The 26,714-nt window shown below is 38.2% G+C and overlaps 1 protein-coding gene across 2 annotated transcripts in view; it reads left to right on the top strand.

Annotated features, from left to right (window-relative positions):
• Nucleotides 1-26,714, top strand: part of Fnip1 (folliculin interacting protein 1) — a 59,702-nt gene that overhangs the window by 2,204 nt on the left and 30,784 nt on the right. For both annotated transcript variants that reach the window (XM_090321134.1, XM_090321133.1), the window contains exons 2-3: nucleotides 23,482-23,608; nucleotides 24,429-24,563. In XM_090321134.1, the coding sequence (XP_090177260.1) occupies nucleotides 23,482-23,608; nucleotides 24,429-24,563 (262 nt within the window). The remainder of the gene's footprint in view (nucleotides 1-23,481; nucleotides 23,609-24,428; nucleotides 24,564-26,714) is intronic.

The raw sequence follows: 26,714 nt of genomic DNA, 5'->3' as shown, positions 1-26,714 counted from the left end.
TTCATCAGCTACGATCTTTTTTTTTAAAACTTTATTGAGCCATAATTTATGGTGAGTAAAATGTAAGTATACTTTAAAGGGTACAGTTTTGTGGATTGTGTTGCAGATATGCAGCTTTGTACTCATGACTCTAGTGAATTTTTCTTGGAATAGTTCCATCAAGTTTCCTCATGTGTCTTTGTAGTCAGTATCTATCCACTTCTGCACTCAAAGCAGTAGCTGCTCTACTTTTTTTTTTTTGCCTGTCTTGTGACTTGAACTCTGGGACTGGTCCCTGTCCCTGAGCTTCTTTTGCGCAAGACAAATGCTCTACCACTTGAGCCACAGTATGACGTCCATCTTTTTTGAGTAGTTTATTGGAAATAAGAGTCTCATGGACTCTTTCCTGTGAGAGCTGGCTTCAAACCTTGATCCTCAGATTTCTGCCTCCTAAGTAGCTAGGATTGATTACAGGTGTGAGCCAGTGGTGCCTGACCTAATCTATTTTCTTTCTTTGCACTTTTGACTTCTTTAGCATTTCATATAAATGTAATCACACTTTGTATATAGCTGTGTGTCTCATTTTCATCCTGCATGATAGTAGTGAGATGTATTTGTGTTGTTGACTTTATTAGTAGTTCCATCCATTCTTTTATTTCTGAATGATTTTCCATTATATGGCTATACAATTGTTAACTACTTGCTAGTTGAAGGGTATATGAATTGTTTCCAGATTTGGGCTATATGAACAATTCTGTGAGTATTTGTGTGCAAATCTTTATTTGGAAATAACATTTTTGTTTCCTTTGGTATTTCTGGACCATAATTCTAAGTGTTCTGAGACGCTGAGGCAGGAGGATTTTGAGTTAAAGTCCAGCCTGGACTACATAGCAAGAACCCTGTCTAAAAAAACAAATCCCTCCATATTTTTTCAAAATAGTTGTTTCATTTTATTCATTTTATATTTCAGATAGTAGAGTGCAAAGATTTTCTTTACATATTTTTTACTGTGGTAAGAAACTTACCACATGTACTATCTTAACTATTTTGACTCTTGATTATAGCCATTTGATGGAATATACTAACACTCGATTGTGATTTTAAATTGCATTTGCTTAAGGTGGTATTGAATATCATTTTATGTAATCCAGGTTTTTGAGTAGACTAAAATTTAGTTTTTATCCTAATATCAGACGTACTGTAATCCATTTTTTTTTTTTTGGTGTTGTTTTGTTTCATTCTAGTCAGTTTAAGTTGTTCAATCAAGCATGGGCAGTTAGACATTCACAGTTAACTGTAGGTTAGTTTCTCAAAGTCTCCTCTATTAATTGGTATATAACCTGTATATAGAAGGCCCAATGGTGATCAGGTGCAATAGGATTCTAGGATAAAAGATATTTTTTGATAAAGAAGACATAGGATCTCTTCAATCTTGTCTTCATAGTTAATCCATAGGGAAAGATGTCTAAGATCATGACCTTCCCTTCATTTGTCTTTCTTAGGATCCATACCTTATCAATTTTTGTTAAGTGGGAGATGAGTTTGAAAGGTAATTTTTTTAGGATGAAAACATTAATTTATATCACATGTAATTTGGGATAGAAGATACTGCTGTGAGGATTGGGGATGTAGTTCAATACTAAACCACTTTTTTGGCATGTATAAGCTCGTTGTTTCAGGTGTGCCCTAGTGGCTCACATTTATGATCCTAGCTACTTAGGATGCTGAGATCTGAGGATTGTGGTTCAAAGGCAGCGCAGGCAGAAAAACCTGAGAGTCTCCCTAAAGCTTGACTTAAGTGGTAGAGAGAAAAAGCTGAGTTAGAGCTCAAGGCCCTGAGTTCATAGCCTGGCATGAACTTCCCTGGTGGAGGGAAGAAGGGGAGGGAGAAAAGAGGCGAGAAGAAGGAAGGAGAGGAATAGGGGAAGAGGAAGGAGGGCAAGACAGTGAGAGGAGGTGGGGGGTAAGAGAGAAAAGAGTTACTGTATTCTTTCCACTATTCACTTTGCAGTGGAAGTAAAACTATAAGGAATGTATATAAAAGAGTTACCTTAAGAAATTATATTTTGGACAATACTAATTAGATGATTTTTTTTTTTTTGATCATGGGGCTTGACCCAGGGCTTGGGTGCTGCCCATAAACTCTTTTGTTCAAGGCTAGTACTCCACCACTTTGAGCCTCAGTGCCACTTCTCATTTTTTGGTGGTTATTGGAGATACAAGTCTCATGGCTTCTCCTACCCAGCTGGCTTTGAACCATGATCCCCAGATCTCAGTCTCCTGAGTAGTTAGGATTACAAGTGTGAGCTACCAGGGCCCGGCTGAAAAAAATTTTAAAGTGAAATGTTTGTAAGATGCTTAGGGTTTGTTCAAATAATTTCTATATTTTTGTTATATTCCTAAGATAGAAACATTTGTTCTTGTTGTCTGTAGCAGATTCTTAACCTTTTGCATTCTTGTCCTTTCTCACTTAAAAAAAAAAAAGAGGGGCCGGGATTTTGGCCTAGTGGTAGAGTGCTTGCTTAGCATGCACAAAGACCCGGGTTCGATTCCTCAGTACATACATTGAAAAAAGCTGGAAGTGGTGCTGAGGCTCAAGTGGTAGAGTGCTAAGCCTAAGCCTTGAGAAAGTCCAAGGACAGTGCTCAGGCCCTGAGCCCAAGCCCAGGACTGGCCAAAAAAAAAAAAAAAAAAGAAGCAAGAGCAAATTCTTATCAAAGTCTAAACTCTTGTCACGTGTGCCTGTGGCTCATGCCTGCCTATAATCTCAACTTCTTAGGAGGCTGAAATCTGGAGAATGGAGGTTCTAGGCCAGCTCAGGCAGGAAAGTCCAAGAGACTCTTTAAAGTAAACAACAAAACCATGACTAGAGCCAAGTGGTAAAATGATGGGCTAGCAAGCACATAGACCTGAGTTCAACCCCAATACCACCAACTCTCCCCCCCCCCCCACCAAAATAGTAAAACTCTTTTAACTTGGCATGCTTGCCTTTTGAAGAGTTGTAGCTGTGTGTTGGCTCTAAGTTCAGATTTCTGGCCCAATGGCATTTGTATGTGTAAGTCTGAGAAGTATTGTCATATATTAAATGAATGGCATCTGTGTGGTTGTCTTGTCTACTGGTTTCTCAGTTCAGATTGCTTGGTTTTCAAACTAAGTTCTGGTCTTTAACTGCTGAGTTCTCAAATTTCGTTCTCTTTTCATGCTCTTTTCAGAGCAGTACTTCTAGTTCTTTTTTATATTACTTCATCCAGGGGACAAACTACTCACTTTTGCATTAATTGTCCCTAAACTGCTCAGTACTGGTGGCTCATGTATGTAATCCTACTTACTTAGGAGGCTGAGTTCTGAGAATCGAGGTTTAAAGCCAGCCCAGGCAGGAAAAGTTTGTGAGACTCTGATCTCCAGTTCACCACAAAAAGCCTGAAATGGAGTGTGGCTCAAGTGGTAAAGTGCTAGCCTTGAACAAAAGAGCTCATTGCTTGGGCCTAGAGTTCAGCACACATACACACACACACACACACCTTACCTCCTAGACTGTCATTCCTGAGTTATTCAGTTGTTCAGTATCATTATGTCCTGTGTTGTGCTGGTTAGCTTAGGAACTGTGGTGAGGGGGCATAGAGTTTGTGGTACTATGCCTCAAGCTAGCACTGGGTGGATTGGAAGAGAGCGGTAGACCCTTCAAAGATATTCCAGGTGTCTATTAGATCTGCTTTCTTAGAATAGTTTTGAGAACTAAATGACATGATAGATGCTCAAATGTTAGACTTCCATTCCCTACTTTCTCTTTTCATATCTTCAAGTGTTTCCTCTGGTTGTCGGACCTGATGGAGACTTATTGATAGTTTTTGAGAATATCTGGTTTATGTGTTTATACACTATTTGGAATACTATGGCTACAGCACATCTTTTTTTTTTTTTTTCCCAAGTTCCAGTAGCACTGTATTTCCTTGTATTTTCTCACTCTCCCCCTACACCCCTTTTCCTTCTTCCCTACCCTTCCTTTCTTTTGTGCTAGAGATGGAACCTAAATCCTCATGAATGCATTCTAGGCCAAGTGTTCTTTCATTGAGGCAGTTATTTTCTTGCGTTGGGATTATTTTTTTTTCATGCAAGTTGTGGGGCTTGAACTCAGGACCTTGGAGCTGTCCTTGAGCTTTTTTTGCTCAAGGCTAGCACTCTATCACTTGAGCCACAGCTCCACTTTTTACTTGTTTTGGGTGGTTAAAGATAAGAGTCTCATAGACTTTACTACCTGCGCTGGTTTTGAACCTCAGTTCTCAGATCTCAGCCTCCTGAGTAGCTAGGATTATAGGAGAGAGCCATTAGTGTCTGGCTCTGCAGACTTTTTTTTTTAATTGTGAAAATTTCAAGATGGCTCATGAATTAGGCTGGGGATAGAGCTTTATGGTACAGTACTTACCTAACTGTATTCAAGACCTTAGGTTCATCCAGTCCTCAGCATTGAAAAACAAACAAAAATAAACCTATTATATTTACTGCATGATGGGGGAGCTGAGGATGTCATGCTACAATTACATTTTTTCTATTCTGGGGCTTGAACTCAGGGCCTGTGCACTGTCCTTGGGCTTTCTCAAGGCTAGTGTTCTACCTTTGAGCCACAGTACCACTTCTGGCTTTTTCTGTGTATGTGATACAGAGGAATCAAACCCAGGGCTTTGTGCATGCTAGGTGAGCACTCTACACTAGGCTATGCTCCTGGCCTCTGTAATTGCATCTCTATGGATTATTAATATTCTTAACTAGATTGTAAGTCCTACTAGGGAGTAGACTTTGTCTAACAGGTATGCTACTGTACTTCTGCTGCTTGGATCAAAGAAGACATGGGCTAAATATTTGATGGATGTCCTGATAAAGTTCTAACTGATTTAACCAAGATATTCCTGTTTTTGGTCATTTTCCTAAAGTTACTCATTTAATGAGTCAGTTCCGCCCCGCCCCCAAAACTGAGGCTTGAACTCAGAGCCTTGTGCTAAGTGCTCTATCATTTGGTTATGCTCCCATCTCCTTTTTTTACTTTTCAAGTTATTTTTTTCAGATGAAGTCTTCCCTATGAGTTTGAGAATCTCCTGCCTGTATCTCTCAAGTAGCTGAGATTACCACATCTGAATCTGTGTGTGTGTGTGTGTCTCTCTCTCTCTCTGTCATTTATTCATTCATTCATTCATTCATTCATGCCTGGGCTAGACTGAGACTGCTTTTTGAGTATCTGGGTTACAAGTGTGAGCCACTGCACTTGGTTTAAACTAGATTTCTTTGACATAGTTTAAAGAAAATTTTGTTACTTGTTCCTTTTTTGGGGGGTGGGGAGGAGGTCATGGGGCTTGAACTCTGGCCTGGGCATTGTCCCTTAGCTCTTCAGCTCAAGGCTACCGCCCTACCCCTGGGCCTGGGTTCTGTCCCTAAGCTCTTTTGCTCTAGGCTACTGCCCTACGCCTGGAGTCACAAGAGCCACTTCCGAGTCACAGCCACTTCCGAGTCACAGAGCCACTTCCCAGTCACTTCCCAGTCACAGCGACACTTCCCATTTTCTAGCAATTAATTGGAGATAAGAGTCTCAGGGCTTTGTATTGCCTGTGCTGGCTTTGAACCTTGATCCTCAGATCTCAGCCTCCTGAGTAGCTAGGATTACAGGTTTGAGACACTGTCCCCTGCTTACGTTTTCTTTTTTAAGATTTCAAAGTTGGGGCCTCACTTTCCAGAATAGATTATTTCTTCTGTGTAAATATTTCAAAATCTTAGTGCAATTTGTGTGTGTGTGTGTGTGTGTGTGTGTGCGCGCGCGTGTGTGCATGTGCATGTACATGTGCATGTGTATGTGTGTGTGTATGCATTTGTATATGTGTACAGGTATCTTCCCTGATTCCATTGAATTTTGTTGAATAGATTACAAATTTATGTTCGTTTTGGTAATGAGGTTTAGGAATGGGAGAGATTTTGAGACATCATAGGCTTTAATTCTCCTCTTCCCTCCTCCTCTTCCTCCTCCTCCTCCTCCTCTTCCTCCCCTTCCTCCCCATCCCCCTCCTCCTCTTCCTCCTTTTTGTCTTTAAAGTAGACCTGGCAGCAATGTAACCTGTTCATATTTTATTTTATTTTTCTCTTCTTTTGTCAGTCATGGAGCTTGAACTCAGGGCCTGAACACTATCCTTGGGCATTCTCACGGCTAGCACTCTACCACTTGAGCCACAGCACTGTTTCTGGCTCTTTTTTTTTTTTCTGTGTATGTGGTTTCAAGGAATTGAACCACAGTCTTTATGCATGTTAGACAAGCATGCTACCAAATTCCCAGCCCTGTAACCTGTTTCTTTAGGGATACCACCAGAGCACTAAAGACCTATTTCTTTGTAGGTCTGGCCAATATAGAGTATCCCTTGACACAGAGCATTTTATTCCAAGTCATCCCAAACATGGTTGGCAAGTCTCATAATGCTTCACTTGTCCCTAATGTAATCCTCGTGGTTAAAGTGATAGAGTTGGCTTCAACAACATGCAGTGAGAAACATCTCAGTTTATACAGTTATGTTGCCCTTTACTGATAACTGTTGGATTCCTGGAGGCTTTTTGGCTTGTTTTCCTCTTCTGTCCTGTGATCTATTATACAGTTGTTAAAGATTCCTGTCTCTAGCAAGAAAATGCACATTGTGAAGTTCTTGAAACAGTGAATTAAATAAAGTCTTTTGATTGAATCTCCACAATATGGATTTTATACTAGTTTGTACTGTATCTGATGAATTCCTAGCCATTTTAGGAAAGAAAACAAACTATACATAACAATGATGAAAATACTATTGAACTTGTTTGTAAATTTATGAATATTAAAAGTTTCAGCAAGGAAATATAAGACTTTACAAGTGGGAAAACGTCTTTATTTGTATACCTGCTTGGCAGTCTGTAGTTGTATAATTCTAGATTGAGATTCATTTTCACTCAAACTTGAAGGCATTACTCCAAGACATTGCTCCATTGTTTGCTAGTTTACCATACTACACATGAGAAGTCCAAAGATACAACTTTAATCGGGAGGCTTTTGGGGAGTTTTAATCTTCATTCTGAAATTTAAGAATGATCTTTCATATTTTTTGTTATTTTAATTTATTTGTTCATGGAGACATTTTAGTTCTGGGGAATATATATATATATATATATATATGTATTTTTTTTTCTTTCTTTCTTTATGAGACTGTAAGATCCTCCAGGGAGAGTCTCTTTTTTTTTTTTGCTACATCCCAGCCCTTTTGTTTTGTTTCTGGAAGATTTCATAAACAATTTTAGGTGAATTTTTTTACATAGATATTGTCATCTTGACAATGTATTTATTTCCAAGAGCCTATTACTATTTTTCATAATCCCCCGTTTTCAGATCTATGTCCCAGTCTCCTTGGTCTCTGAAATCCTTAATGACATAGAGTCTAGTGTTTGACATTCTAAATCTGTCCTGCATAAAGACTGAGATTAAGCCAGGAGTCCTGGCTCATACCTGTAATCCTAGCTACTCTGGAGGCTGAGATCAAGGTTCAAAGCCAGCCCAGGAACAAAAGGACCTGAGACTCTTTATTTCCAATTAACCTCCAGAAAATGGGAAGTGGGGCTTGGCTCTAGGGTAGGGGTGGTAGCCTTGAGTAGAAGAGCTCCAGGGACAGCACCCAGGCCAAGTTCAAGCCCCATGACCCACAAAACAAACAAACAAAAAAACACCCCAAAACTCTGGGATTAAGGCAGGATGGAAAAGGCAAATTTGACAGTGCATAGACCTCCCCTACCTCCTGACTTTGAACTGTGGTCCTCAGATCTCAGCCTCTTGAGTGCCTATGATTACAGGCATGAGCCATTAGGCTTTTTGTTCTTTTTAATGGCACAGAATAATCAGTTGAACGGGTCAATGAGTCAGTTTGGTTATGAAGGTTCAGCATATGTTAGAATCACCTGGAGGGCTAGTAAAATCTCAGAAAATAGGGCCTCACTTCCATAATTCCCCCCCCCCCCTTCCTTTCTTTTTCTTTCTTTTGCCATCCTGGGGCTTGAACTCAGGGCCTGAGCACTGTCCTTGGAATGTTCTTTTTTTGTTGGTGGTAATTCTGTTTGAATTCAGGACTTGAACTTGTTGAGCCACACCTCCAGTCTTTTTTTTCCCCCCATTGGTTAATTTTTAGAGTAGGGTCTCACTTTCTACCCAGCATGTGCCTGAGCTGAGCTCCATCTACTTTGGGCTTCTTCCTTCCCATCATTGCTGGAATCACAGGCACATGCCCTCATGTCCAGTTTCTCTCTGTGGAGATGGAGTCTCACAGACTTGTTCTGCCTAGAATCATGTGAGTTCCTGATGCCTGACTGTCTTAATCTTTTTAATTAATTTTCTTTTTGTTGCCAGTCTTGGGGCTTGAACTCCGGACCTGAGCACATCCTTGGGCTTTCCTCAAGGCTTAAGCTCTACCATTTGTGTCACAGCACCACTTCCGGTTTTTCTGTGTATGTGGTACCGAGGAATCGAACCTGGGTCTTTGTGCATGCTGGGCAAGCACTCTACCACTCGGCTAAACTCCCAGCCTGTCTTAATCTTTTTAATGGTTGCAGACAACCCATTGAGTAATTCTAACCATTCCTTTAACCAGGCTCCTACTGATGGACTTTTGGTTGTTTCCCATCTAATGTGCCAATGAATGGCCTTGTGCCTGCGTTTTCTATCTGAATACTCCCTCTCCCCTTTTACATATATACTTTCAATAATTTATGCAGTTATACTTGGTTCTCTCTTCAATTAACTTAAGAATCTTAACCTCACATATTAATCTGTCTACCATCATAAAAGCTATATTACAGAGTTATTTTGATTTGCAGCTACCAGGCCTTTTATGTCTAGAAATAATTGATAGGGAATATAATTAGCAAATTCAACTGTTGGTGGTTAAAAAAAAAAAAAAAGACAAGAGATTCCAAACATTTTACCCACTGTTGAATTTTTCTTTATCCCATTGCTTCCATCCCATTTTTACAGTTTTTGAATTACAGTTTGTGAAAGTATAACATATCTGAGAAGTTATATACATAATATATTTATCATAAGTGTAACCGTTCAGAATGATTTCTCAAAGTGAATACACTTATGAATCAGCACCCAGATGTAGAAACATTACCAGCGTCTTAAAAGCCTACCTCATTTCCCCTTTTAGCCACCTTCCCTTCCTCTGCCCAGGGTAACCACTACCCTGACCTTTTTCACTGTAGACTAGTTTTGTCTATATAAATGGAATCATAGTCCTTTCATGTATTCATTCTTGAGTCTGACTTGTTCATGTTTCAAATTTACATTGCTGTACATCATAACAGTGGTTGTTGCTGACTGGTAGCTTGCTGTGTGAATATATAGCAATGTGATGGGGAAATGTTTCTAATCAAATGATTGGTTCCAGTTTTTCACTATTAAAAATGTTGGAGAAAAAAAAGGAGTATTGCAGTATATATGATTACATACATACATACGTATCTTTTAGTAGACAAAGAAACAGAAATTGAAGTGTTCTTTGTTTCGAGAATACATTATATGATAATAGATCCCAAGTCATATAGATTTCTGGATGTTTACAACACAAATGGTACATCTATCAGTTAGCAACATATTCACCTTGAATATAATTAGGCACTATATTTATCATCAACTATTGTATAGAATACAGAAAATATGTAGAGTTCATCAGTGTCAACAATTTTGCTGTGATTATAGTAAAAGTACAGTTTTACAACTTTTTCAAAAGTGTTTTGTCAAACATTCTGGACACAAAGATGACTAACTTAACTGCCAAAGAACTCACAATCTATTACATAAAGAAAGATGTGACCATAATTTATTTTGCATTTAAATGCCAGAAAGAATGTGCTAAGTGCCTAGTTATGGTAGTAAGTAGAACTAGTTAGATCTTTGTATCTAAGAAGAATGAGATTACAATTCAAACAAAATAGGGAAAGGATTCCCGAGAGTGAGAACAACATAGTGACAGATATATGCCAAAAACTTTGTAGGTCCCTCTTACTTTACTCGAGGGTTTGTAAGAAATAAATAATATCCAGGGGCTGGGGGCCTGGCCTAGTGGTGCCTACCTAACATGTACAAAGCCCTGGGTTCAATTCCTTGGTACCTCATATACAGAAAAAGCCGGAAGTAGTGCTGTGGCTCAAGTGGTAATGTTAGCCTTGAGAAATCCCAAGGACAGTGCCCAGGCCCTGAGTTCAAGCCCCAAGACTGGTAAAAAAAAAAAAAAAAAAAAAAAAAAAGCTAAATAAGGCCCAGATAATGGGGGTATAATACCAAGAAGTTTTTAAAAAATAGACAGTTCATGCTTGGACCTTTGAAAAGTGATAATATTTGAATACTGTTTATGTGGTTTTGATGACCACAATTGTAGCTGTAACCTTCAGTTTGTAAAAGCAGCTAACAAAACTGTGATTAGAATAGTGTTACCACCCATTTCTTATGCCTACCTTCAGTTATGGGATTCTATACAATCAACTCAGGTAAAGCTTTAAATTCTGTTGCTTCTATCCACAAAGTCGTGCAGTCAAAAATCACAATTTTAGAACATTTTCACCACCTGCAAAGAAAACTCAGAGTTGCAATAGCTCCCAAATGCCCTGCCCTACATCATCCTTCCCCAGCTTTAGACAGCTTGTGGTGTGCTTTCTCTCTGTATACAGTTGTCTATTTCAGATGTTGGGTGTAGATAGAACCATTCAGTGTGTGACAGACTTCTTTCTCTTAGTATAGTATTTTTGTAGGTTCTTCCATGTTGTGGCATTTAGCAATACTTCATTTCTTTTTGTTGAGAACAGTATTCCATTATATGAATATACCATATTTTTTTAAAAAGTCATTCATCAGTAAATGGGTGTTGGGTTGTATTCACTTTTTGACTATTGTAAATAGTCTGTTTTTGAATATTTGTGTGTGTGTGTTGATGTTTTTTTTTCTTTATTGTTCCCAATTAGGGTAGAATTCTGAGTCATATGGTAACTCCCTTTTTAAAAAGTTGAAGCATTGCCAAGTTTTCCAAATAATTTACTGATACATCTTTGTGGTGCTGAATAAAAATACCAGTCAACCTGGAACTAGTATCTAGTAAAACTTGTTTGAGAGATAGGGAAAAATAAATAAATAATAGTATATTTGTGTCACATATGTTTATATATATTTAAGACAAATAGATGGTGAGGAAATTTGCCGTTGTTGGAAAAATATTTGAGATATTGAGGAAGGGATAGTAAAAGAAAAGAGATAACATGTAAGGAGGGCTGTGTTGTTGAAATACAGAGAATAAGAATTAAAACTTTCTATTTATCTTTTGAGAGGAGGAAAATAATAGTAACTTAAAATATGAAGAATATGCTAAAACTTCAAGGTTGCATATTAAATGCATTAAACTAGAGTATAGTTGGCCCTTTATGTCTTTGTGCTTCATATGCGTGGATTCAACTAATTATAGATTGAAAATATTTGGAAAAAATGTGTTTATACTGAATCTGTATAGATATTTTTAATTGTGATCATTCCCTAAATGACACAGAAACTATGATGCATTTACATTTTATTAACATTATAAGTAATTTAGAAATGATTTTAAATATACAAGAAGATATGCCTAAGTTATATGCAAATCTGACACCATTCTATAAGAGATTCAAGTATCTTTGGATTTGATATCTTAGAGAGGTTCTGGAATAATTTCTCTGTATATAGGGGATAATAGTGTATATAATACCAATGGCTAGAGAAAAATACTCAAAAGATTCTTTAAAAGGTTAGGAAAAGAAATAGAAGTCACCTAACAAATTCAGAGGAAAGGACTGGGAATATGGCTTAGTGGTAGAGTGCTTGCTTAGCATGCATGAAGCCTTGGGTTTGATTCCATAGTACCACATATACAGAAAAAGCTGGAAGTGACGCTTTGGCTCAAGTGGTAGCTACAGTGCCAGCTTTAAATACAAAGAGGCTCAGGGGGAACAGAACCCAGGGCCTGAGTTCAAGCCTGAGGATCAGCCCTCCCCCCCCCAAAAAAAAGTACAAATGCAGAGAAATGACATTTTTTTAAGATATTCAGATGGCTGGGCATCAGATGGCTGGCTCATGCTTGTAAATCTGTTTATGCAGGAAGCTTAGCAGGAGGTCAGTGTCTACAGCTAATCCAAGCACACACATTAGACCCCATCCAAAAAATGACTAAGCCAAAAAAAAGTCAAGGTATGGCTCAAGTGGTAGAATGCCTACCTACAAGTATGAGGCCCCCAGTTCAAGCCCCATTACAGCCAAAAAGTAAGAAAAAAAAGCAAATTAAAGATTACATTAAATGAGAATTAAATGATTAAATAATATAGTTACGATGAAAAATTGGCTGGAAAAATTAAATCCACACATATGCTGCTATTAAAAATATTCCCCAAGCTAGGAACTGGTGATTTACACCTATAATCCTAACTACTAGGAGCCTAAGATCTGAGGATCACAGTTCAAAGCCAATCTGAATAGCAAATCTGTGAGTCTTTTTATCACCAATTAACCACCAAAGCGTCAGACATGGAGGTGGCTCAAGTGGTAGAATGCTAGCATTGAGTGAAGAAGCTTGCAGACAGCACCCACGCCCTGAATTCAAGCTCTAGGACCAGCACCTCCCAGTCGGGGTGATGGTGAGTCATGCCTATAATCCTGGCAACTCAGGAAGCTGATATTTGAGGATCATAGTTTGGAGCCAGCCCAAGCACACAAATCTGAAAGACTCTTAGCTCCACAGCAAAAGGCTCTAACTGGAATTGTGGTTCAAGTGGTAAAGTGCCAGCTGTGAACAGAAAAGTTGATCATGTAAGGCCTCATCCAATTCCCAGATTGGAATAAATTGTATTATTATTATTATTATTAATTATTTTTTGGCGTGGAAATGTCATGGTGAATTTCTTCCTTAAGTAGATAATACATGCTAATTTGAAAAAGAAAAGAAAAAGTGTCTTAAAACTGGAAAAAAATCATATTCTTCTCCAGATATTCATGCTTGAAAGAGAGAATTAGGAATAATATAAAAGTCATGGTCCAATTCATTGATTCACTCTATCATGGATTGTTATTCATGTTACCTGACTATGTTTACTCATAGTTCTGATTTTGAAACAGGAAAAGATTTAATCTGTTTCTAACTTAGAAAAAGCAAAAGCAGGAAATACCATTGTAAAGGATCTTCAGTAATATCAGCATTATAAATATGTCCAGGAATGAGTTAAAATAACATAGCTCACCAGACACTGGTAGCTTCCCCCTGTAATACTAGCTACCCAGGAGGCTGAGATCTGAGGATCCCGGATGAAAGCCAGCCCAGCAGTAAAGTCTGTGAGACTGATCTCTTATTAACCACCACAAAACCAAGAAGTAGCGCTGCAGCTCAAAGTGGTAGAGTGCTAGCCTTGAGGTGAAGAGCTTAGGGACAGTGCCCAGATCCCGAGTTCAAGTCCCATGATTGCCCTTCCCCCACCCAAAAAAAGAGTAAAGGGTCAAAGTTTAATGAGTTCTACTTAAAGACCTAGGAAAGGGAAATAGCCAAGGATGGTGATACATGGCTGTAATCCCAGGATTTGGGAGGCGGAGGCAAGAAGATCTTCAGTTTGAAGCTAGCTTGAACTACAAAGTGAGGCTATAACTGCATCCATCCTCACCCTCCAAAATTAACTGGCTAAAGCCAAAAGCCTAACTAATAAAATAGTAAAAAAATGTACAATGATTTTTTCAAACCCTGGAAATTGTTTTTTTTTAAGATAATTGTGGTAAAAATACTAAAAAGAAATGAGGCTTAGGGTGTATTAAAAATAAAAACGGAGCCGGACACTGGTGTCTCTTGTCTTTTGTTTGGTCATGGGGCTTGAACTCTGGGCCTGGGTGTTGTCCCTGAGCTCTTCAGCTTAAGGCTAGTGCTCTACTCCTTGAGCCACAGCACCACTTTCCTTTAATCCCAGCTATTCAAGAGGCTGAGAATTCAGGATTGTGGCTCAAAGCCAGACCTGGCAGGAAAATCTGTGATACTCTTATCTCTAATTAGTCACCAGAAAATTAGAAATGGAAAAATTAGTTGTAGAGTGCTAGCCTTGAGCAAAAGAGCTTAGAGACAACATTCCACCCCTGAGTTCAAGCCCCAGGACTGCAAAACAAGTAAACAATAATAAAAAAAAAAAAGCAAAAATGGAATCTTTCTACAGATAAAGAGAAATGAAAAAGAAATGAGAATATGCTATCATTAAGTTTCATAGTAAATTATTTTTGTTGATATGTCAAGTAAAATAGCAAGGACTTTAGATAAGTCAATTCATTTCATTCTCAAAATAACTATAAAGGCAGAGAATATTATTTCTATTTTTGATGAGAGCACAAACTTCTAAGAGATTAGGTAACCTTCTCAAAGCTTAACAGGTAGCAGGGGATGGAACAACACCACTTCTTTTTTCTGTGTATGTGGTACCAAGGAATCGAACCCAGGGCTTCATGCATGCTAGGCAAGTACTCTACCACTAGGCCACACTGCTGGCCCTTCTTGCCTCACTCTTGATGCCCAGGCAGCCTTGGAGCTTTACCAACAAGAAACCTAATACAGGGGCTGGGAGTTTGGCCTAGTGGTAGAGTGCTTGCCTAGCATGCAGGAAGTGGTGCTATGGCTCCAGTGGTAGAGCTCTACCTAGCCTTGAGAAAGCCCAGGGACAGTACTCAGGCTCTGAGTTCAAGCCTTATGACTGGCAGAAAAAAGAAGAAACCTAATATACTAATGTACTAAATGTTCCTCACTTACTCTGTGACCAGAACTTTTTGCAAAAATAAATCTGTTCTCTTTGTAATTTGCACATTCTGTGGTATTGTAGTATTGGTAACAGAAAAGAGGCAAATATAGAAAATAAAATAAAAATTCATCTTCCTTTATGGTGAAACCTCTTGGCAAATTCAGAAAGGAATTTTCTCCACTGGGGTAATATTTGGTGTATAAAAGCTGTCCACCCAAACTATGGCCAATGTATTTGGAGAAAGGAGAGTACAAACATTTAACATTCGTTTGGCAAAGGCAGAAAAGCTGGATAGGACCAAATATTATCAATTGTGGGACAGCGAGAATCCTTTTGTAGTCTTTGTGAGAGTAAGTTGTTATAGACACTTTGGAAAGCAAACTGGCATTATTAAGAGGCTCCACTGTAAGACAGTTGTTTACTTGTACCAAATTTTCTTGTGCTTTTCATATGTCCCAGCTTTCAGACTTAGGGCCATGTTCTTGTGACCATTTGGCTATAAATGACTTTTTCTTTTCTTTTTTCTTTTTTTCTTTTTTGCCAGTCCTGGGCTTGGGTTCAGGGCCTCAGCACTGTCCTTGGGTTTTCTCAAAGCTAGAGCTCTACCACTTGAGCCACAGCACCATTCTGGCTTTTTTCTATGTATGTGGTACTGAGGAATTGATCCTGGGTCTTCATGTATATTAGGGAAACACTCTACCACTAGGCCAAACTCCCAGCCCCAATTTTTCTTTTATGATGGCTCTTTTAATTTTATTTTTATTATTTGTGTGTGTGCATGCCCACCAATTTGGTGTTTAATCTCAGTGCTTAGGCATTGCCCCTGACCTTTTTTGCTCAAGGACAGCCCTCTATCACTTGAGCAACACTTTCTCTTCACTTTTGCTGGTTAGTTGAAAGTAAGTCTCATGGATTTTCCTGCTACAGCTGGCTTCAAACTGCAGCCCTCAGATCTCAGCCTACTGAGTAGCTGGGATTATAGATGTGAGCCACTGAACCTGAAAGTAAATGACACTTTTTGTGTACCACATTCTCTTTTCTTTTTAGCACTGGGAAATTTAAGTAGTATCTTAACTACTTGTTTGAATTTTTTTTAAAGTATTCAGATGGATTTCTTACAAGTTACATTTTAGAACTGGGGATGTTTTTGAAATCAGTGATTAGGCATAGTTTATCCCTGCAGGAACACCCCTCCCCCACTCCCCCCTGCACATGGGGCTTGGACTTTGGGCCTGGGCGCTGTCCCTGAGCTCTTCAGCTCAAGGCTACCTACCTACCCTTGAGCCACAGTGCCACTTCCAATTTCTAGTGGCTAATTGGAGAGATAAGAGTCTCATGGGCTTGAGTGCCCAGACTGGCTTTGAACCAGGATCCTCAGATCTCAGCCTCCTGAGTAGCTAGGATTACAGGCGTGAGCCACTGTACCCAGCTGCGTAATTTATTCTTAAGCATTTATTAAATCCAATTTTCCTATACTAGTTTTTATAAGAACCAAATTATGAGCATATAATTTTGCACTTATCTAGCTAGAGAGGAGAAATAATTGGCAAGGATGCTAAGATTTTTATAAATTTAGCATGAAATGAATATATTAGAGCTAGGTGCTGTGGTTCGTTTCTGTAATTCTAGCTACTCAGGAGTCTGAGAGGATTGTGGTTCAAAGACAGCCTGGGCAAGGAACTCTGTGTGATGCTTTCATCTCCAATTAATAACCTAAAAACTGGAAGTGGAGCTGTTACTCAAAGTGGTAGAGCTCTAGCCTTGAGCAAAAAAAGCTCAAGGATAGCACCCAGACCCTGAGTTCAAGCCCCAGGACAGTCCCAAAAAAGAAAGCAGTTAGAATATTGTTAATTAATTAGAATCAGTATTTTTATTTTAAATGAGGTATTTCTTGTCCTTACTGTTTTTATAAATGTGTTTTCTTCTGTTGAAGTCATGAGTTGGATAAATACTGATATGTTTACATGTATTAAAAGCTCAGAGGAAAGGTTATTCAGCTTTCTGAAAACATAGCATGCACAATAAAATAACTGTTCGCCAGGGGAAAAAAAAAAAAAAGCCCTGTTGTCTTCTAGTACCAGTTGGTATTACGTAGGTTTGTTTGCTGTCTCATATCTTATTTATAGTCATTTGGAACTGGAAACTAGGTCCTCAAAAACATTGATGTTCTACTGTAGCTTAAGTATGCATTAAGAATCTTTTCTTTGGTTATAATTGTTTTTACTTGCACAAATGCTTCTACGAAACTGGAACCTTATTTATATCAAATCTATTTGTGTGTACCCTTAATACAGAACTACAGATATTTAGAAGAGCTGTGTAATATTAATAAAATACGAATTAATAGGGGTAAGCATTTATCAGTATAGTTTATCTGGCGTTTGAAACTTCTCAGACTCCCAGACCCCTTTCTCTTAAAAAGAGCTGTTGGGAGAAATATCAAGTCCTCTATGTTTCTAAAAATATTCCAAATAGATAGTATATTCTAAGGCTCTTAAGAAAGTACAAGTGTTTACAAATCTTAATTTTAATTCAGTGTCTGTTTTTTGTTTTGTTTTGTTTTGCTAGTCCTGGGGCTTGAACTCAGGGCCTGGGCACTGACTGTCTTCGGGTTTTTCGAGGCTAGCACTCTACTGCTTGAACCATACCTGCACTTAGAGCTTTCTGGTGTGTAATACACAGGGAGCTTAGACCTAGTTTAAACAAATTGCTTCAGGTACTTTATATTAAAGATTCTGAGTATGAAATAATTCTTTCTTTCTATTTTTTTTTTTTTTGCCAGTCCTGGGGCTTGAGCTCAGGGTCTAAGCACTGTCCTTGGACTTTCTCAAGGCTAGAGCTCTACCACTTAAGCCATAACACCATTTCAGGCTTTTTCTATGTATATGGTACCGAGGAATCGAACCCTGGTCTTCATGCATGCTAGGCAAGCACTCTTACCACTAGGCCAAATTCCTGGCCGAAGTATTTCTTGTATAGGCTTATGAAAGCATTCAGTTTACTTCTATGTCTTTATGCAGGCTTCTAATGTATGTAAATCAATGATGGATTTAAAGTTTTTCTCCTAATGAATTATGGTGAATTGCTAGACCCATTGCAACAGATTTTTATTCATCTCAGCAAGTCCTAGAATAATAAAAATGAAATATTTAGTATTATGATTAAACATACATTTATAACAGAATAGAATATTATACTTTGAAGAGACAGTTAGCTGTAGTAATAAGCCACAAAAATCTGAGGATTAAAAATTTAAGACACTATTATCATTGTTAGTATACAGCAGAGCTAGGATTTAATCGAAGATCAGCTCATTTAGAGTCCATTCTTCTGTTTCTGCTCTACTGGATATTGGGGAATGGTTTTTGATCTGAGTATGTTCTAATAAGAGTACAGTCCAACTAAACTAAAAATATCTTTCATGAAGTAGCCAAGTGATATGACATAGTTAATTGAAGTTTATCTGTTGAAACAAAAATTTCCTCCACTACTGGGCATTGTCACTCAGGGCTTTGAACATTAGGGAAGCGCTCTATTGTTGGGCTACATCTCTACAAAGTCAGTGTTTAGTGTTAGACTTGTCTCATTGAATTCATCATAAGAGTTCCGATTAGTGAGCTGGTTTATGTACTGACCTCTGGTAGCCGTGATCATTAATGCTTGCTTGTCTACTTCCTGGCCAGCAGGGTAGAATATAAGTATACTGTGGCTTCCAAGAATATGTACTTGGACTTCACTGGAATGAACAGAATTGAGGCACATTTTTGAAATTTTGTTTAGTAGACAAACCTACACACTTTTTTCTTTTTCTATGTTTGCTAGTCCTAAGGTTTGAACTCAAGGTCTTTGTGCTCAAGACTAGCACTCTACCACTTGGACCACAGCACCACTTCTGGTTCTCTGGTGGATGGAGATAAGAAGTCACATGGACTTTCTTGTGTGGGCAGACCTCAAACCACAATCCTCTGATCCCAGCCTGCTGAGTAGTTAGGATTACAGGCATGAGCCACTAGTGGCCTCAGCATTCTTTATGTGGGCTCTTGAAGTGTTGGCTTCTACCCACTGCTTCCTGAGTTTGTTTCCTGGCTGCCATGAAGTAAGGAACCTTCTTACTGCATTTTCCCACCATCATCACTTTCTGCCCAAGCACATGGGATCAAGAAGACAGAGGTGAAACCCCTAAAACCATGAGCCAAAATTAATCCCCCCCCCTACCTGTGGAACGTTTGTGTCAGGTATGTTATCACAGCAGCAAAACAATGACAAAGCAGACTTAAACAATTAAAAAGTAATAATAATGAGGTTGGCATTCCTCATCTGTAACATCTGCCAGCATAGCACTTAAGTTTACAGATTACTTAGATTCTCTTAGTTATACATTTATAGAATGTGGCTTAGTGGTAGGTGTGCTTGTGTAGCGTGTATGAATCCTGCCCTGGGTTCCTTTCCTCATTACCACCTGAACAGAAAAAGTTGGAAGTGGTGCTGTGGCTCAAGTGGTTGATTGCTAGCCTTGAGCAAGAAGCTCAGGGACAAGGCCTAGGCCCTGAGTTCAAGCCCCAAGACAGACAGACAGACAGGAATTGAAAAACAGCTATATTTTATGTCTGCAAAAGTCCTAGACTCTAGTGAAACAAACAAAAAAACAACAATAACAAAAAAGGAAACTGTAGAACTATTTTTTTTCCTTTGAAAAGTAAGTTTTGTCATGGCAAGAGATTTCTTAAAGACTCATATTCTTCCCTGGTTCTGTAACTCGTTTGAATCTTTTCATATTACCATGTAGAGAAGACTTTGAGTTAAATTCAGACTTCTTTTTTAATGTCACCTGACAGTCTTGTGGTTTCAGATGAGTATGGTTCATTGCTATTATTAACCTGGCTTGGGAGTTATGCATACCTGGAGTTTTTAGGGATTTTGGAAGTGGAGATGCTTTAATAGAAATAGGATATCACTAGTGTAGTTTAATCCAACATGTTTTTTTTTTTCAAATGTGTGAACATAAAAATCACCCCAAATATAGTTGTAAGTCTGGTAGTTTATTTGCTTTAATAAATGTGAAGTTAATTTTAAGTGATAAAATGTTGAAAGTACAATTTCAAGAAAATTGAATTTAGTCAGTATTTAATAGAAGACTTCTTGAGTTTTATTAGATACATTTTAAAATATTACTTACATATACTGTATTATCTTTGGGGCATATGTATCTGACAATTCTGTCATTAGCTGTACTTCTTTTTCTTTCTGTGTACGTAAGAACATTCATAGCAGATATTTGGAAAGTAGTGTATTTTTTTTTTCCCAAGGATTTTTTTTGTCAGTTGTGGGGCTTGAACTCTGGGCCTGGGTGCTGTCACTGAGCTCTTCAGCACTCTACCACTGGGCCACAGTGCCACTTCTCCAAGGAAATATTTAAAATTCAAAAATTGACATTGTACTAGTATCTTGAACATAGTCTGATTCTTTTTTATAGCTTATGTGCTCTTAATTTTACTGATATTGCCTTGAATTTATCTGGTGTTAATTGAGGCCCTATTATGTTTCTTGCTATCCCATCTTTTCCCTACATAGGGGAGATAGTAATTAACCACTTGACATTCTGAGAGGAGTTTCCGTTGTTTACAAAACCAACTGCAACTGTGGAAAGCAAAATCAATATTGTCGTATCATGGAAGATCACATTTGCTTAATATAATTCAGTGTGTAACTTGTGATAGTAATGCAAGGTCTGTGCTAATAAAAAACTTAGACTTCATCTGACCAAGCAGAAAACTAGACAACTTCATCTGATGGGTGGCTGCTACCATTTGAAGAGTCTGTGACCTACCTTTCCCTTAAAAAAAAAATTCCTTTTATTATCATCTTCCTTCTTTTATTCTTTAAAAGACTACATTTTTAAAGAAAATCTCTAGCCAAAAGTAATGTGCTGTAGGCATATTACTTTTTGTATGCCAATAATATTTTGATATAAGGCCAAGGACCATTTAAATACCTTAAATTGAAAAATAAAATCCTCGTCAAAAATAAGTAAGGAGTCCAGGAATGTGGCTTAGTGGTAGAGTGCTTGCCTAGCATGGGCAAGGGCTTGTGTTTGAGTCCTTGGTGTACCACTACATACACAGAAAAAGCTGGAAGTGGTGCTGTGACTCAAGTGGTAGAGTGCTGGCCTTGAGTAAACTCAAGGACAGTGTCCAGGTCCTGAGGCCAAGTCCCAGAACTGGCAAGAAAAAGAAAAACCCAAAGCAAACAAACAAATAAGAAAACAAATAGGAAGTTGGGCATCAGTGACTCATGTCTGAAATTCCAGCTACTCAGGAGGCTGAGGTCTGAGGTCCAAAGCCAGCCCATTCAGAAAAGTATGTGAGACTCTTATCTCTAATTAATGGGTGCTAGTTTTAAACAAAAAAAGCTCAGGGATAACACCCAGGCTTTTGATGAGTTCAAGGGCCAGGGCTGGCACAAATGAAAACAAAAAGAAAACAGAAATGGAGCTAGAGAAGAAAGGATTTTAAAGGAGAACCCTCTAAAATAAAGAGAACATTAAACTGCAGACTAAGAAAAATATTTGTTTTTTGAAATTCCTTAGTTGGAGTCAAATTTTTAAAAAATAGTCTGACGTGGGGCCTGGAGTTTGGCCCAGAGGTAGAGTGCTTGCCTAGTATGCATGAGGACCCACATTCGATTCCTTGGTACCACATACATAGAAAAAGCTAGAAGTGGTGCTTGTGGCTCAAGTGGTAGAGCTCTAGCCTTAAGAAAGCCCAAGGACAATACTCAAGCCGAGTTCAAGTCTCTAGGACTGGCAAAAAAAAAAAAATAGTTTGACATCCTCAATAAAACATAGGGAAGAACAGTTTCTAAAATGCAAATATAATTGTAAGAAGATATATGTCATAGAAGATATGAAATAAGACCAAAGGGAAATGGGTGCTAAGTGCTAGTGGCTGATACCTGTAATCCTTCCTGCTCAGGAGACTGAGATCTGAGATTGTGGTTCAAGGCCAACCCTGGCAGAAAACTTCCTGTGAGACTCAAAAAACCCCAGAAGTGGTGCTGTGACTCAAGTGGTAGAGCTTTAGCCTAAAGAGGCTCAGGAACAATACCTAGGCCCTAAGTTCAAGCTCCACAATGACCCCCCAAAAAAGTTTATTTAAGGTTTTTTGTTAAGCTTGAAGTCTGATGTATTTCAAAAACAATTCTCTGATTGGCCAACCTTTGTGTGTGTGTGTGGGTGGGGGTCAGTTGTGCTTGAACTCCTGAAGTAGTCCACACATTGAACACCCCGGCCTTCCAGTTTCGTCCTCCGCCTTGGTCTGGTCTTGGCTATATATTGAGCCCAATTGTTAGCAAATTGGAAAAAGACTCATTCTTACTTTAATTTCATATCCTTGCTCAAACTCAGTTTTTATTCCTTCAAAACTACTGTTTTTAGCTTGTTTCATCCTTTTCAATTAAGTTCATCCAGGCTGTATTTCCTCACCTAGTAAAGTCCAGACTGTCTTTTTTGCTATCACTCAGAACAGTCTTACTTTATGGTCTTTAATTATAACTGCTGAGCAAACTCCTAAATCAGGTATTTTTCTTTATTGGTTTCCATGAGACCACTTTTCTGATTATTATAAGGTACTGGTCTGTCCCTTTTAAATTTTTTGTCCTAAGCCTCTTTATGCTCAAGGCTAGCGCTCTCCCATTTGAACCATAATGTCACTTCCAAGTTTTGAGTGGTTAATTGGCAATACCATCAGTTGCATTTTAATTGTAGTTTTGAAAACTACATATGCATCTTTAGACAGAACTTTGCTGTCTTTAACTTTATGTATAAATGGAGAAATACAGTCAGTAATTTGTCACCTATTTTGTTCACAGTATATCCTTATTTTTTTACCTATATTGTGTTTGTGGTATGGTTTTCAATAACCTATAAAGTGTATATCCATTCTGATATTGGTGAATATTTTGTCTTTAAGTTATTAAGAACAAGGCTATTATAAATATTCTTCTATTGTAGTAAACTTTTCTTAAGTGGAACTGCTGGGATCAACTTCAATTTTAGTAGAGAGAGAGAGGGAGGGGGAAAATTTTCTAGAGATTATACCAGTTTTTATTGACAGCAGTATTGTATGAGAATTTCCACTACACTTTATTATTTTATTACTTTTTTGTTTGTATCTTTTAACAACTCTTGTTGTTTAAACTGAAAATGATTTGTGCTTTCACATTTCTATATTGAAGAAAAATAATAATTATTTTAAAGTATGGGTAAACCATACTGTATGTTTGCTTTTATTTTTCATCTAAAAGGTCAACAGCTGGGTGCTGGTGGCCCATGCCTGTAATCCTAGCTACTTAAGGAGACTGAGGTGAGGATCATGGCTCAAAGACAGTCGAGGGAAGAAAGCCTGTACGATTCCAATTAATCACCCCAAACCAGAAGTAAAGTTGTGGTTCACAGTGGTAAGAGTACTATCCTTGAGCAAAAGAATTCATTGATAGCACCCAGACCCCGAATTCAAGCTTCCAAAAAGGTTATAACTATATAAATTAAGTAGTGCTATTTTATGTAAAGATTTATAATATGTTCTTTAGTACTAATGTAACTTCTAGATCTATTAGGGGTTTTATTTATAAGGATATAAATGACTCTTTCCTAAAGTAATGCTGATGTGTCTTTTTTTTTTTTTCTAGTTGGCCTTTATCAGAGTTTGATCCAAGCCAAATTCGACTGATAGTTTATCAAGACTGTGAAAGACGAGGGAGAAATGTCTTGTTTGACTCTAGTGTTAAGAGAAAAAGTGAGGACACATCAGTATCAGTGAGTATCATTATTGATTTATTTGAAATTTAATGTTGTATATTTTAGTAATTAAGGAGTGTAGAATTTCAATTTTTGTACTTTTGTCAGTATAAAACATGTCTTTAGCATGTTTAAAATTAAAAACCCTAGTTTTGAGGTTTTTTTTTTTTAAAAAAGACAGCACTTGCATTATTTCTTATCAGTGTAGGTAGAAATTGTAGTTTGATTTTTTTAAAATATGATTGTATTGTTTAGTATAGCAGAGTTATACTGGGATATTTATGGAAGATCTGTTTAAACATATTGTTTTGCAGTTGTGGAAAATGGGAGCTAGAAAAGTGAAAATAATCTGTCTAAAGGTACAAAGCAAGTGAAGTCTCTAGGTCTTAGAACACCCTATTTCCTCCTACTCTAAATTGAAGACAAGAACAGCTATTCTGTAAACTTTGACACTGTATTTTGAAATACATTGTGAATAGCTTGGTTAGCCTGGAATTAAGATCCTCCTGATTTCTGGCTCCTGCGTAGTTCCAGATGTCTTTTACCACTCTGAATTTATTTAAGACATTATTAATAAATATTGTTTATGCCACCATGATGTAGAGTAATTGCTGTGATTTAATCATGTCGATAAAAGAACTATAAACTCTACAAATGTTGTAAATTAGCTATGAATAAAGGAAAATGGTACTAAATATAGCAAAAATGTAAGTAGATAGCCTGGGAAGATTATTTTGAGCTCGTTCATTCTTGGTTTTTCCTAAAGATTTTTCTGCTATATTTTGCATATAGTAACAACTTTATCCCAGTATGAATGAGACTATCGTCTGTGTTTCAGAAACTGTGTAGTGATGCTCAAGTTAAAGTCTTTGGGAAATGCTGTCAGCTGAAACCAGGAGGAGACAGTTCTTCCTCGCTGGATAGTTCCATCACTTTATCCTCTGATGTGAAAGAGCAGTGTCCTAAGTACCAGGTAAGAGTACCAATTTCATTTGTTTATCATTCATAGATAGGTTTGAGTTCCATCTTAGGACCAGAAATATCACAGTGACTCGTTCTTACCTCCTTAGAGTTTTATTATGGCCATAAAGATAGGCAATTTTTTTTTGTCAGTTGTGGAGCCTGGGTGTCCGGGCCTGGGAGCTATCTCTGAGCCCTTTTGCTCAAGGCTAGCACTCTACCCCTATAAGCCACAGAGATATTCATTCTTTCATTCCCCCCACCCCCGTCTCTGTCCTTTTGTTGGTTGTGAGGTTTGAACTCTGGGCCTTGGCACTGTCCTTGAGCTCTTCAGCTTGGGGCTACTGCCCTACCCCTTTGGGCCACAGCTCCATTTCTGGTTTTCTGGTGGTTAATTGAAGATAAGAGTCTCATGGATTTTAGTGCCGGGGCTGGCTTTGAACCGCAATCCTCAGATCTCAGCCTCCTCAGTAGCTAGGATTACTGGCATGAGCTCTGTGGAGTGCCTGGCTCCACAGAGATATTTCTAGTTTTTAAAAGTAGTTAATTGGAGATAAAAGTTTCATGGGAACTCTTCTTCTGACCCCTCTGGCTTTGAAGCCAGATCTTCAGATCTTTGCCTCTTGAGTAGCTAGGATTGCAGGCGTGAGTCACCAGTACCCAACTAAAGATAGGTATTTTTAAGAAAGCAAATTCATAAATACTGAGAAATCTTCAGAGAGAAATACAGAGTTACAGATATGGGTAACCCCAGGATATTTTTCTCCTTTTTCTCAATTTATGTTTATTGGCAGTCACAATTTTTTTTTCTTTTTTTTTTTTTTCCTTTTGCCAGTCCTGAGCCTTGAAATCAGGGCCTGAGCACTGTCCTTCGGCTTTCCTCAAGGCTAGAACTCTACCACTTGAGCCACAGCACCACTTCTGGCTTTTTTTTTTCTACGTATGTGGTACCGAGAAACCGAACCCAGGTCTTTGTGCATGCTAGGCAAGTACTCTACCACTAGGCCAAACTCACAATTTCTTTTTTTTTTTTTCTTTCTTTTTCTTCTTTATGGTCTGAGATCAGGACTCAAACTTAGTACCTGATACTTTCACTCATTGGCTAGCACTGTACCAACTGATCCAAGCCTCCAACCCTGGAACTTCTTAGTTTTTGTACCATTTCATTATTGAAGTTTAAAGAATAATATTTTGTTCAGCCATAATATAAAATTAGAACATAACTGGAAGTAATATACACAGAAATATACATAATTCTACAAAATAAGGCCTTAGCAGATAACAGTGAATCATCCTGTAATCCTAGCTTCTTAGGAGTCTAAAGTAGGGAGGATTGTGGTTCAAGGCTAGCCTATGCAGAACAGTGGCTAAGACTAAGTGACAACTAGGTGTAGTAGCCTGCAACTGTAATTCTAGCTGCCATAGGATGCCTAAAATAGGTGGATTGCTACTAAGGTTCATTCCTGAAGAGGAAATCAGATCCTATCTCAAAAATAACCAGCACAGGAAATGGTGCTGTGGCTCAAGGGGTAGGGTGGTATCTTTGAGCTGAAGAGCTCGGGGACAACCCCCTGGCCCAGAATTCAAGTCCCATAACTGACCCCCCCCACAAAAAAAATTACATGGGTTATAACTGATTAACTTTAGCAACAAGTACTTGGACAGCATAGGCCTTTTAAATAAGGCATTAAAGGCAATGATAATAATGGCTTCTTATACGATAGTAATGATTATGTTAATAATTTGGTATGTGTTAGAACAGGCACTTTTTTGCCTGAGCTGGCTTCAAACCTTAATCCAGCCAGGTACCAGTAATCCTAGCTACTCCGGAGGCTGAGATCTGAGGATCCAGGTTCAAACCAGCGTGAGCAGACAGATCTGAGAAGATCTCATCTCTAATTAATGGGCAAAAACCTGGAAGTAGAGTTGTGGCTCAAGTTGTGCAGCGCCAGTCTTGAGTTTAAAAAAAAAAAATACACACACACACACACACACACACACACACATATGTATATAGAACAGGGTCCTGAGTTCAAGCCCTAGTACTGGCAAACAAACCCTCAATCCTCAGACCTTAGCCATCTGAGTAACTAGTAGCTAGGATTCTAGGCATGAGCAACAAGCACCTGGCTGTGTTGTTTTGCTTTGCTTTTTACTATAGTGT

Source organism: Megascapheus bottae, chromosome 29, assembly GCF_031878675.1.
Source record: "Megascapheus bottae isolate mThoBot1 chromosome 29, mThoBot2.hap1, whole genome shotgun sequence".
NCBI classification, from domain to species: domain Eukaryota; kingdom Metazoa; phylum Chordata; class Mammalia; order Rodentia; family Geomyidae; genus Megascapheus; species Megascapheus bottae.
Note: the sequence above shows the minus strand (reverse complement) of the source record. Positions and strands in the feature narration are given on the sequence as shown.